The sequence below is a fragment of the Anopheles darlingi genome, chromosome X (genome assembly GCF_943734745.1).
Source record: "Anopheles darlingi chromosome X, idAnoDarlMG_H_01, whole genome shotgun sequence".
NCBI lineage: Eukaryota > Metazoa > Arthropoda > Insecta > Diptera > Culicidae > Anopheles > Anopheles darlingi.
Window position 1 is genome coordinate 2,574,263 of NC_064873.1, and position 13,113 is coordinate 2,587,375.

A 13,113-nucleotide genomic window follows, 5' to 3' on the forward strand; every position below is an offset into this window, starting at 1 on the left:
CTAGCAGCAGCAGCAGCAGCAGATTGTCTCCTCGCTTCCTGACGTCCCCGGCATCAAACGAGGAGAGACCTCGTCTGGCGGGGTCTGGCGCCCCCATAGCCCCCCTCTATCATGTTAGGCGACGTTGGCAATCTACATTTCTGTTTTCTTTTTTTTTTTTTGGTGCAAACGGGGCTGTGCGTGTGTGTTCGCGTTACGGATGTGACGTGACGTCATCAGAAGAGAACATCCTGACCGGCGGCCCCTGAAACGGGACACACACACACACACACACACACACACACCAGGCGCCTATAGTGCTTCTAGGAGGCACAATTTGCTTCTGTTATATTCTATTATATAGAAAGAAAGAGAGAAATAGAGAGCAGAAGATGAGAGAGAGTGTAGTGGAGATGATCGACCAGTCCATCGAACACCACTACGGGAAGTTTTCCGGGGGAAAGATTCGCCAATTCGGTTACCAGCACCCCCTTCACCCCCTACAACCACCCCCTACAACATCTCGACTGCGGCTGCGGCGCGCGACCTACTACGCGAGCGATGCAACTGGTTTGCCTGGGGGGGGGAGAACTGAGGTGGTGGTCTGGGTGGTCTGGGTGGTCGGCCGACTGGAAGGCACCAAACGATTGCGCGTACACACGCACGCACACGCGCGCCCAGAGATGCTGGATAATCGATGTGAAATGAGCTGTTTCAGTCGCCTTCTCGGTCGGTCGCGCGCGTGCCAGCTGGTGCCGTGCGTACGTGCGTACCGAGGGGTGGGGTGGGGGCCCGGACTCCTCCTTCCGTTGCTTCCGTTTCCGTCGACTCGGACTCGACTCGGTCTGTAGCAGGGTTTCCGGAAATCGCCGGCCGGATCCGGCCGGTAATGAGATTTGCGTTCGCGCAGGTAACGCCGGCTAAGAAGCTTCTCCCCTTTTTTTACGTACGTACGTACGTACGTGTGTGTGTGTGTGTGGAGGGGGGGTGGGTGTGCCCCTTCAACGGAAGGATTTTCCGTTTTCTTCCGTGTTGTTGTTTTTTTTTTCTCTCTCTTCCCCTGTGGGAAAAAAGGACGACGTTTCTGGTTGGCGGTTGTGGATTGCAGTAGCAGCAGCAGCGGCGGCGACGGCGACGGCGACGGCGACGGCGGCAACACCAAAGCAAAGGGAAGGGAAGGGCAAGGCAAAGGCCCGGACCGGCCGGGCCGGGAAATGTAAATGTCATCGCATTATGCGCGTGTCCGCGTTGATTATGGATCAGTCAGGGCCGTCCGGTAGACCAGAGAGAGAGAGAGAGAGAGAGAGAGAGGGGTGCGCGCGGTGTAGCGGTCCCGGATGGAATCAACGCCCCTTCCCCCCTCTCCTGCTGCGCGTCCCTTTTCCAATTTGTGTCCCATATCCCATCCTTGTCAATCATCGCCGCGTTTTGCGATTTTCCACCACCACCACCACCACCATGCGCCACCCCTGGTGGACTGTCGGGTGCCGGGAATTGCTCGTTTCCGCGCTCCGCGCAAGAGAGTGTCCTGAAAGAGTGTAGAGGGAAAAGAGAGAGAGAGAGAGAGAGACAATTTTATCTAGTGGCCAGGGGCGCCCTCCATCCCCAGTGCGGGGGGGGGGGGGGGTGTGGTGTGGTGTGGTGTGGTGGCGCCGGGGTAAGCTGTCTAATGGCCCCACATCTGTCGGACGGTGGAGCGATCGCAAAAGACTGTGACTGGGTGCCCGTTGGGGAGGGGGTGATTTCAAAGGGGAGGGGGTGCCTTAGCCTTGAGCTGCGCTGAGCTGAGCGTCGCCCCATTATCGGTTCGGTTCCAGTCCGGCACCGGCGTTGCTTGTTGACACACTTCAGGACCTTTCGCATATCGATGGCGCCGCCCATTATAACCACCATCATCATCATCGCCGTCGCCCTTTGCGGCGTCCCTTCACCATGCGACGCTGTTGGTTATCGCAGCGCACACACACACACACATACACACGGGCGCGCGCCTAGCGGGTGTCCATTTACTTTCTCTCTAATATCTCTCTTAATCTTCTCCTCGTAAAAAAAAAACAGGGCAAGGGGGTGTGGCGCCGGCAGGGAAGGGGGGACGGTAGGGGGGAGGTAGTGGCTAGTGGCCGGTGGGTCAAACTGGGGGTAAACAATGGTGCGGCGCTGGTGCGTCCGTTGGTTGTCGTTATTAAATTTATTTCCTTTCGTTTCGCTTGTTTCCCTCTGGAGCTGCTGCTGCTGCTATTATTAGTATTATAATTATCATTACTATTCCGTCCATCCGCCATCTTTTTCATTTCAACCTCGCGCCTGCAGAGAGCGCCAGGACACACACACACACACACACACACACACACACACACACGCGCGCGCTGACATTTCAGTTGCAATTTACAATGTATCTCTTCTGGTGCTGTCCTCGACCTGTACGTGTGTGTGTGTACTTTTTTTGCGGTTCGCGACCGTATCGCGGGTCACGTTTCCGCTTCCGGAGGGTTGCGGCTGGGGGGAGGGTGCGGGGGAGCTGAAGAGTGACACTTGACGACGACCGCTATGTCCTTGACTCCCGTGGGCTCCAAGGATGGCGAGGATGCATTGTTGTCCAACCCCGGCACCGTGTGTGTGTGTGCGCAATCTGTCATCAGCGCATCGATCGTGACCTCCCTGCCTTCCGCTATGATCACACACACACACACACACACACACACGGTGCGCCAGCAGCGGCTGCAGTTAATTGACGTGTGATAGGGAAAGGAGGAGAGGGTAGTAAAGGGAAGGGAAGGGAGGGAAGGGGAGGGATGCAAGAGTCTTTGAGATGACGATCTGCTTTAACCCCCCCCCCCTCCCCCCCCCCCCTTGTGTTATTTCGGGTCCAAAAAAGTGCTTATTTTTGACGATTTTTAGTGAAAAAACCATTCTACTTAATTTTTTGAAGTGAATGTCATATTAAACTACAACTTTTCAGGAATATGTGGTTCTATTTTGGGGAAGATTTGTTCAAAACTACGTTCATGGCATCTTCAATCTAGAAAGGCATGTTTGCAGAAAAGTACTTTTTGCGGTGCCCGGCGTAGTTACGTGCCGGGTCATCAGAAAATATTCAAATGAATATTCTTTTGTTAGATTATAAGTTTATCCAGGTAACCCCGTTGAGTTTTTGTTAAATTTCCTATTTTTCGATTTTTGGCAGATTTTTGAAGTTAAAAAAGTGTTACTTTTTCGATATTGCCTCAAAAAACGACACTTACATAATTAAAAAAATTATATAAAAAAAAGTATCAACAATTTTTATAAAATCTCGACGGGGCTACATGGCAAATAGTGTAAAGATTATATGTTTAAAATTTCAAATCGATCGGCCCAGCAGTTTTCATGCTATGATGGGCACCGACTTTGAAAACGTTGGTTTTTGGGAAAACGCGATTCAAAGTCGCGAGTTGCTTTGAGCCTTGTATGAAAGGCGGATTTTCAAAAATTCATATCTTTGTCAGTTTTGGTTCGATTGAGCTCAAAATTTTACACAATACTCTTGAAAGGATAAGCAATGATAAAAAGTTGTAAAAAGGAAATGCGAGGATTAAAATAAAATACCGAAGCCCCCCTTAAAGTCGCGAGATGCTTTGAGCCTATTAAGAAAGGTAAATTTTCAAAAATCCATATCTTTGTCAGTTTGGCTTCGATTGGTCCCAAAATTTCACACAATACTCTTGAAAGCATAAGCATTAATAAAAAAATATAAAAAATAAATGCGAAAAATTTAAATAAAATACCGACGCCCGCCCCCCCTTAAACAGCTACTAATTGCTGCTGCAGGGAGCTGCATCAGCAGTGGACGCAACATTTGGAAGAGAGCGAGCGAGGCGAGTGGGTAGAGGAGGTGAATTCTGGAAAGATTTTCACCCTCTCCACCCCGCGCGCTCTCTCTCTCTCTTTACAAAAGGGAATTGATGGGTTCCACTTGCGCGACCAATTCGGGACAATCAATTCCCAGTTTCAGCGCGCGCACACACACACACCTCGTGTATGCGTGTGCGTGCACCCTTCCAAAGGGTGGATGGGGTGAGGGGTCTGGTGGAGGGAGAAAGGACCGATGGGGTAGGAGAAAGTACGGCTCATCGTAAAGCCATAACTATCCTTATTAAGGAAAGAAGCGACAGCGAAGCGCGAGCGCGCGCGTGTGTGCGTGTGTGTGTGTCGAATAGTGGGGATCCTCCTCCTCTGTCACGGAATAGCTCATTCCGGTCCCTCCGGTCAAGGGATAATCAAGCGAACCACCGCGAACCAACCGCCAGTTCGTCCCTAACGAAGGCAAACGCGTGGCACACACACACACACACACGCACATACGCCAAATGGTGTCCGCGGCTCGTGCGGTGGCCTTTCGCGCGCGGTGATGATGGTGGAGTTCCCGGGCGGACACCAGGAGGGGAAAGGGAGGTGGATGATGATGATGGGGGTGGAGGGGGGGGGGTGGTAAAAAGGCCACACCTAGAGGGCGCCATTGCTGTGGCGCGCATTTCAACGACCACACCACACCAGACACCACCACCAGACCGGAGCGATAAGCGCCATGATATGATATGCCAAACCACCACCAATGTCCGTGTGCATGTGTGTGTGTGTGTGTTACGGGTCAATCGAGCGAAAATCTGGCTCTTTTCTCCTTCATTCACCCCCCCCCCCCCCTCGCTTATCACCCTTACTAACGATGACATCATGGCGCCTTGTTAAATGTCAGGAAGGGTAAAAGGCAGCAAAGGGGCGATAAGAAAAACAGAAACCGAGGTGCGGAGGAGGGAGTGGGGAGGGAGCCGTCCAAAAATGTCACCACCCCTCTCCCCACCCCGTCACAACTTTATGAGCCATCCCTAATTGGGGGTGGTTGCGCGACCGGTGCCGGGGGGGGTGCTGTTTGATGAGTTTCCATTTCACAGCGCACCTCCAGTTGCATCACCGCTCCCCCATCCCCCATCCCCACCTCCTCTTTTGCTCACTCATGCGGAACCAATTTTCGGCGGGGATCGTAGCCATCCGGTGGCGATCCGGTGGTGGTTCCGGTTGTGACAAATGGTGCGGCTCATTTCTCATTTCTTTCGTTCCTTCTCTCTCTCTCTCACATACACACGACTCTCTCTCTCTCGCGATCATTTGTCCTGCTGCTGCTGCTGCTCCTGATAATGCTCCAATAATGGTGGTGCTAAGGTCAATTACCCTTACCCTTAGGGCCTCACCTTGACAGGACTGCTGCTTCTGTTTTCTCCAATTTTTCCATGCGGAATGCGGAGGCTAATGATCGCCGGGATCATCTATCCGCTGCGCTCGCATTGATGGATGGAAGCTTCGGTTGCTGTTCTGCTTCTTCTTCTTCTTCAAATCCAACTCAACCTAACCTCAAAACGGCGCCGTTGTTTTCCCGGTAGTGGTTTGGAAACGCAAAGAAATACGAGAAATACGAATTTCCTCCAGCAAAACTCAGCGCGCGGGGAAACATCCAACTATCGGATGCCAGGCCAGGAGCTGCCGCGGAAGACATCGATCAATGCCTTTAAGAGTTTGGGGGTGAGAAGGAGTGCCCGAGAGAGGGATCGATATCAATTATGGCAAAAGGCAAATATTGTAAAACAAGGGGGTGCAGGGTTCGGGGGTGCGGGGTGTGCGGGGGTGTTCTGCGTCTACGCCTACGACGATGACGCCGCCGAAAAAAACAAAACAACAGCAGCAAAAACAAAAAGAAAAAAAGAAAAACAACGACAAACCGATGTGATCTAACCTCAAAAAAAAAAAGGAAAAACAGGCAAGGCCTCCTGCTGGACCTGCTATCTGCTCTATATCAACGCCCCAGCTGCGTAACCCCAACCGCACGAAACCATTCGCGTGTGTGTGTGTGTGTGAGGTGATGTCTTATGGTGCCAAGCCCTCCGGTCCTTTCTGGTCCAGGCAGTGGGCCTGGGCAGGGCAGGAGGCAAGCAAACAAGTAGGGATGCGCACAAGGGAACAGGTCCACGGCCGAAGGAGTGGCCGTCTCACCACCCCCCTTGCACCCTTCGCTTCCCTTTTCTACCCTCGGGTCCATAATGATGTCGGTGTGTCCGTGTCCGTGTCCGTTCTGCCCGGCGCGCGGAGTTCTAATCGTCGTCCTCGTCGTCCCAATCTCACCTATCCACAACCTTCCTACCATCCTTGGCCTTGTTTGGCCAGCCAGCGAAGCCAGCGAAGCCAGCGAGGGCCAGCGTTTTAATGCTTGTTTGCGCTGCGCCCTGGCTGGTACCGGGCGTGCTTCTATTAGTGTTGCCTTTTCTTTGCACACACACACACACACACGAGCGCGCACAGGGGGCGGACTAGTGGCTGGCAGCTGGCGGTGGTGTCCGGTTCTGTTTTTTTTTATGGGAGTTCCTTGGATTAGATGGAATGGCCGGTCGGTTGGCAACAATAAATAATCCCGGTTGGGCGCCGCTTGGGTCCATCAGTCCACCACACCTTCACCACTACCACCAGCACCGGGTCATGCAATCGTTTACACGCGTTTCTTCGCCCCCCTTTCTTCCCCTCGCGAGGACAAAATGCATTTCATTCTGACAGCTTCGGAGCATTAACGCCAATAAACTAAAAGCAGGCTATCTGTAGCTCTGTGTGTGTGTGTGTGTGTGTGTGTGTGTGTGTGTGTGTTGACCATTAAGCCGAGACGAGGCGGGCGACGAGGACACTCGCGTCGCACACGTAAAACGGGTCGTTGACGGACGTCTTGAAGGCATTCGGGGCATGACGACTGAATGGACTGCCCGGGATGCACTTCGTCCGTTGCTCGCGTCATCGCGCGGCCATTAGCAACGCGGACGGACGGACGGACGGACCGATGGACGGATGTGCACCACTATGGCACCGCGTGCAATAATCGTAAAAATGGCCAACCAGATAATTGACCCGGGCAGGTGGTAATGGCTGCTGCTGCGAAGGACTAACACACACACACACACACACATACACACACACGCGCGCGCGCTCTGCAGGATAACCCGCGCCGGAGCAGCAGCAGCAGCAGCAGCAGGAGTGAAGGTGAAAGGAGTGTTCGAATTAGTTAATTACCACCACCAGTCGCTACACACACAGACACACACACGCACATAGACACACACCCTGCTGTTGCTACTCGCGGATGCCGCCTCGCGGGCCACGCTGGCACCCCCTGTGGCAAGATGGCGTCCGGAAGGAAGGAAAAGTTTACGGCGATGACGTCAACCGAAAAGGGGAGAGAAGGGGATGGAGGAAGCGAGGAAAGAGGGGTGGTTTGCATTCTCACCTTTAACTGGGTAGGGCCACAGACTCACACACACACACAGGCACAGGGACACACACAATTAGGGAAATGGAGTTTGAGAGCGCGCGCGGGCACCACACCCAGGTTTGTGCCAGGGGAGTGGGAGGGTGGTTTGGGTTTGGGTTGCGTGTTTCCGGGGCCTGTCATGGGTTGGGTCTCTCTCTCGCTCTCGTTCGCTCTCTCTCCCACTGGGAGGCGCACTCTAAACTGATTGAAGACCGGAACGAGCGATCGACACGCAACACGGAGCTCGAGGATAAAGCAAGACAAGATGGCGGCCACCGACTAACTTCCTCTTCTTCTTCTGCTCTTCTTCCTCTTCTTCCTCTCTGCAGCGTGATTCCGGGCTCGACTACATGATGAAGCTCGGTTACACCGTGGTGCTGGTGACGGTCGGGCTGATGGTCTGGGCGTCGATGGCCCGGGCCCGTGAGCTCGATGCCCCGTCCGGCCACCCACCGTGTGCGTTCAACGCGCTCTGTTCCTGCTCGAAGAGTGCCCCGGATCTCGGTATCGTCCGCTGCCACGATGTCCTCTTTCCGGCCGTCCCCAAGATGATCAACACCTCCAAGGTACGAAACCCAAGGAACCTCACTTTCTTGCACTCACACACACACTCTCTCTCTGCACAGCTCTACTCGCTGACGATGGATGGGACCGGGCTGCGGGTGCTGGAACCGCACTTCCTCCAAGCGACCGGCCTGTACCGGCTCGCCCTCATCGGCAACCCACTGACGGACGTACCGGACGAGGCGTTCTACGGCCTGGAGCGTTCCCTCTGGGAGCTCGCCCTCGAGCACAACCGGCTGATCGAGGTACCGTCCCGGGCGATCCGGAACCTCCGCAAGCTTCGTCTCCTTAGCCTGCGCGGTAACGATCTGACCACCATCGAACCGGACGCTTTCCGCGGTATCGAGACCTCCCTGCAGACGCTCGTCCTAGCGGAGAACGGGATCGCCCAGCTAGCGCCCGGCTCACTGGCCGGCCTACCGGCCCTCGAAACGCTCGACCTGTCCGGCAACGGGTTGCTGCAGCTCGATCCGGCCGCACTGCGCGACGGTCTCGGACGGCTCGCGCGTCTCATTCTCGCCGACAACCTACTGCAGTACGTACCGTACGATGCGCTGGCCGGCCTCGAACGGCTCCGAACGCTCTCGCTTGCCCGAAATCGGCTGCAGACGCTGGGACCGGATCCGGATACCGGTGCCGGCGCCGGCGCCAACGCCTTAGGCCGTCGCCTCACACTCGATACGCTCGACCTGGGGCAGAACGAGATCCGGGCGTTGGCCGGCACCTCGTTCGGTTACTTCGATACCGCCAACGTGACGCTGCTCGATGGTAATCCGCTGCACACGATCGACGACAATGCATTTCGGTCGGCAAAAATTCGCGAACTGTACGTACGGCACTGTGACCTCGGCTATCTCGAGCCGGAAGCGTTCGCTGGGCTCGAGGGGTATCTGCAGGTGCTCGACCTATCCGGTAACAATCTGACCGAGCTGCCCGACGAGCTGTTCCGTGGTTTCGACAGTTTAAGGTAAGGGTTTTGGGCGTCGTAAAGGGTCTTTATGGGGGGGGGGGGGGGCTTTAGTTATTTCGGGTCAAAAAAGAGCTTATTGTTGACGATTTTTAATGAAAAAACCAATCAACTTTAATTTTTCAAAATAATCTCATATTAAACTACAACTTTTCAAGAATATTTGGCTCTATTTTGGAGAAGGCTTTTTCAAAACTACGTGCATGGCATCCAATCTAGAAAGGCATGTTTGCAAAAATGTACTTTTTGCGCGGTGCCCATCATAGCCACGTGCTGGATCATCAGAAATACACAAATGAATATTCTTTCGTTAGGTTATAAGTTTATCCAGGTAGCCCCGTTGAGTTTTTGTGAAATTTCTCTTTATTCGTTTTTTGGCAGATTTTTGAAGTTGAAAAAGTGATGCTTTTTCGATATTGCCTCAAAAAACGACACTTACATAATTGAAAAAAATTATCTAAAAAAAAGTATCAACAATTTTTACAAAATCTCGACGGGGCTACCTGGCAACTAGTGTAAAGATTATATGTTTAAAATTTCAAATCGATCGGTCCAGTAGTTTTCATGCTACGATGGGCACCGTCTTTGAAAACGTTGGTTTTTGGGAAAACGCGATTCAAAGTCGCGAAATGCATTGAGCCTTGTATGAAACTCTGTTTTTCAAAAATCAATATCTTCGTCAGCTTTGCTTAGATTGATCCCAAAATTGTACATAATAATCTTGAAAGGATAAGCAATCATTAAAAAAATGTAAAAAGTAAATGCGAAGAATTAAAATAAAATACCGAAGCCCCCCCTTATCCTCTCATTCTGTTTTCTTCTTTCTTATTGCCCAAAAAAAAAGGCATCTCAACGTGAAGGACAACGTGCTGCGTCCGGTGGACGGTGGCCACCGCAATGCATCACCATTCGCCGGGCTGCACCTATACCAGCTCGATATGGTCGGGCAACGGAACAAACCAACAGTACTAACGGAGCTCGGTACGATGCAAAATCTCCGGTCGCTTGCCCTGTCGGCGGTACCGTCGACCTCGCTCGCACCGGAACACCTGGCCGCCCTCGGTCCGGAGCTGGAGGAGCTACGGTTGAACCGGGCCGCCCTCAAATCGATCAAAAGCCGCGCGTTCACGCACGTCCGTAGCCTGAAGCGGCTCGATCTGAGCGAAAACCGGATCGATGCGTTCGAGCCGGATGCGTTCGCGGACGTTGGCCACTCGCTGGTGGCACTCCGGGCATCGCACGGTCTCGGTGGTCAGCTGACGGCGTTCCCGGCCGAAGCCTTCCGCCGACTGACCGCTCTCGAGGCGCTCGATCTTAGCAACAACCGGTTGAAGGTGCTCACCGACGGTAGTCTGCATTTGCTGCGCAATCTCGTCAGCCTCGAGCTGCACGACAACCAGCTCGAGACGCTCGCGAAGGGTACGTTCCAGGCGGATCTGCATACCCGGCTGGCGACGGTTTCGCTGCGCTACAACTCGATCCGCTCGATTGCCACGCACACGTTCGTCGAGCTGCCCGCACTGACCGCCCTGTTCCTCGATGACAATCGGCTCGAGACGATCGAGCGGCGGGCGTTTATGAATCTCGATCGGCTGAAGCTGCTCAATCTGCGGGGGAACCGGCTAACCCGGATTGCCGATGAAGCGTTTCAGGTAAGGTTCCGGGGGTGACAGAATGTATGCCCGCGGGTCGCTTAATGGTTGAAGAGACCCGCAATTGTTCTACCGGCGGTTATTTCGGGTCAAACTTTTATTAAACTACAGCTTTTCAACAATATTTGGTTCTATTTTGGTTAAGATTTGTTCAAAACTACGTTCATGGCATCTCCAATCTAGAAAGGCAAGTTTGCAAAAATGTCCTTTTTGCGCGGTGCCCATCGTAGCCACGTGCTGGGTTATCAGAAACACACAAATGAATATTCTTTTGTTAGAATATAAGTTTATCCAAGTAGCTCCGTCGAGTTTTTGTGAAATTTCCCATTTTTCGATTTTTGGCAGATTTTTGAAGTTGAAAAAGTGATGCTTTTTTCGATATTGCCTCAAAAAACGACACTTACATAATTAAAAAAATTGTCTAAAAAAAAGTATCAACTATTTTTGCAAAAACTCGACGGGGCTACCTGGAAAATAGTGTAAAGATTATATGTTTAAAATTTCAAATCGATCGGTCCAGTAGTTTTCATGTTACGATGGGCACCGTCTTTCAAAACGAAGGTTTTTGGGAAATCGCGATTTAAAGTCGCGAGTTGCTTTGAGCCTTGTGTGAAAGGTGGATTTTCAAAAATTCATATCTTTGTCAGTTTTGCTTCGATTGAGCTCAAAATTTCACACAATACTCTTGGAAGGATAAGCAATGATAAAAAATTATAAAAAGTAAATGCGAGGATTAAAATAAAATACAGAAGCCCCCCTGAAAGTCGCGAAATGCTTTGAGCCTTGTATGAAAGGCGGATTTTCAAAAATCCATATCTTTGTCAGTTTTGCTTCGATTGGTCCCAAAATTTTACACAGTACTCTTGAAAGGATAAGCATTCATAAAAAATTGTAAAAAAACAATGCGAAAAATTTAAAATTTTCACACACACACACACACACACACACACTTTCTCTCTCTCTCTCTCTCTCTCTCTCCCTCCCCCAGAATCTTCCAGAGCTGGAGAAGCTCGATCTCGCCTACAACGAACTCAGCTCGTTCGATTTCGACTTCTTCGATCAGGTGTGTGTGTGTGTATAGCCAAGGGTCAACCCTGGCCCGCCTTTCATTACCGCTGACTTCGTTCCCTTCTCCAACGCAGATCGGTTCCCTAACCACGCTCGAGGTGGACGTGAGCCACAACCGGATCCGGGCGCTCGGTGACTCACCGGACAATGCGACCGACCAGCAGCAACAGCAGCAGCCCCATCAGCAGCAGCAACAACTGCTGGCCCTGCAACAGCAGCAACCGCTGCAACCGCTGCAACCCCTGAAGCAGCACCCGCAGCCGCAGTCGCAGCAACAGCAGCAACAACAGCAGCAACACCCCGTGGTACACTCCAACATTCGTTCGCTCGATTTCTCGCACAACAACATCAGCCGGGTGGTGGGAGGGTTTTTCCGCCCAGCCGAACAATCGCTGATGCGGCTCGAGCTGCAGCACAACCGGCTGGTGGTGGTGACGCGCGACCTACTCGGTACCATGCCGCACCTACACTGGCTCGATCTGTCCTTTAACCGGCTCACCGAGGTCGAGTACGATGCGCTGCGCAGTCTGCGCAAGCTCCAGGTACTGCGGTTGTCCGGGAATGCGCTGACCGAGCTACCGGCCGATCTGTTCCGTGGTGTGCACGGTTTGCGGGTGCTCGAGCTGGCCCACAACACGCTCAAGTATCTACCGGACGGGCTGGTGCAGAGCGAGGGTCTCGAGCGGCTCGATGTGTCGCACAACCAGCTAACGAAGATACCGGTGACGGCAATCTCGAACCTAGCGGCGATGGCACTGTGCGAGCTCGACCTCAGCCACAACCACATCGGTGCGATCCACAGTGTCGATCTGAACAACAAGTTCCGTTCGCTGGCCTGGCTCGATCTGTCCCACAACCGGTTGGTGCGGCTGGAGGATGCCGCATTTGCGACGCTACCCCGGCTCGCCACCCTCGATCTGTCCCACAACGGTGAGCTGGAGGTGATGGGCCGTGCGTTTATCGGGCTCGAGGGTAGCCTGATCGAGCTGCGGTTGGCGAATGTTTCGCTCGGCGCCGTACCGGAGCTCGCCAGCCCGTCCCTGCGTACGCTGCAGATCTCGCACAACGAGCTGCCTTCGATACCGCCGGAGCTGGCCGCCAATCTCAGTGCGCTCCGGTCGCTCGATCTGTCCGAGAACGATCTGACCAATGTGCCGCTGATCACGCACTCGCTGCCCAACTTGCGGTAAGGAAGCTAAAGCTTAATACTTGGCCGCACAAAATAGGACTCATATCTCTGCCAAAAAAATGACGTATAAAGAAAAGAAAGGTGTCATTTTGTAGGTTTTCTTATTGCCTTTAATAAGATTATATTGATGCAAATTATTCATTCGGTTTTTTATATGACCGTTTTCAATTTTTACTTTGACATCACCCCAAAAATATTTGCACAGTACTGTAGGTCACATCATTTGTCCTCCTGTTGCACCGTCACCCTCATTTTAGTTGGATTTCAATACATTTCTGATATACTTTTTAAGTTTCCTTATGATAATTGCCAAATAGAAATCGATGGAACGAAAATCCAGACATTTTTAGGTATCGATAGTTTTCCCTATGAAATT

The 13,113-nt window shown here is 52.5% G+C and overlaps 1 protein-coding gene across 1 annotated transcript in view; it reads left to right on the plus strand.

Annotated features, from left to right (window-relative positions):
- Positions 1-13,113, plus strand: part of LOC125959148 (chaoptin) — a 28,003-nt gene that overhangs the window by 12,604 nt on the left and 2,286 nt on the right. The window contains exons 2-6 of the mRNA XM_049692316.1: positions 7,627-7,863; positions 7,924-8,828; positions 9,673-10,480; positions 11,469-11,543; positions 11,623-12,734. Of these exons, the coding sequence (XP_049548273.1) occupies positions 7,627-7,863; positions 7,924-8,828; positions 9,673-10,480; positions 11,469-11,543; positions 11,623-12,734 (3,137 nt within the window). The remainder of the gene's footprint in view (positions 1-7,626; positions 7,864-7,923; positions 8,829-9,672; positions 10,481-11,468; positions 11,544-11,622; positions 12,735-13,113) is intronic.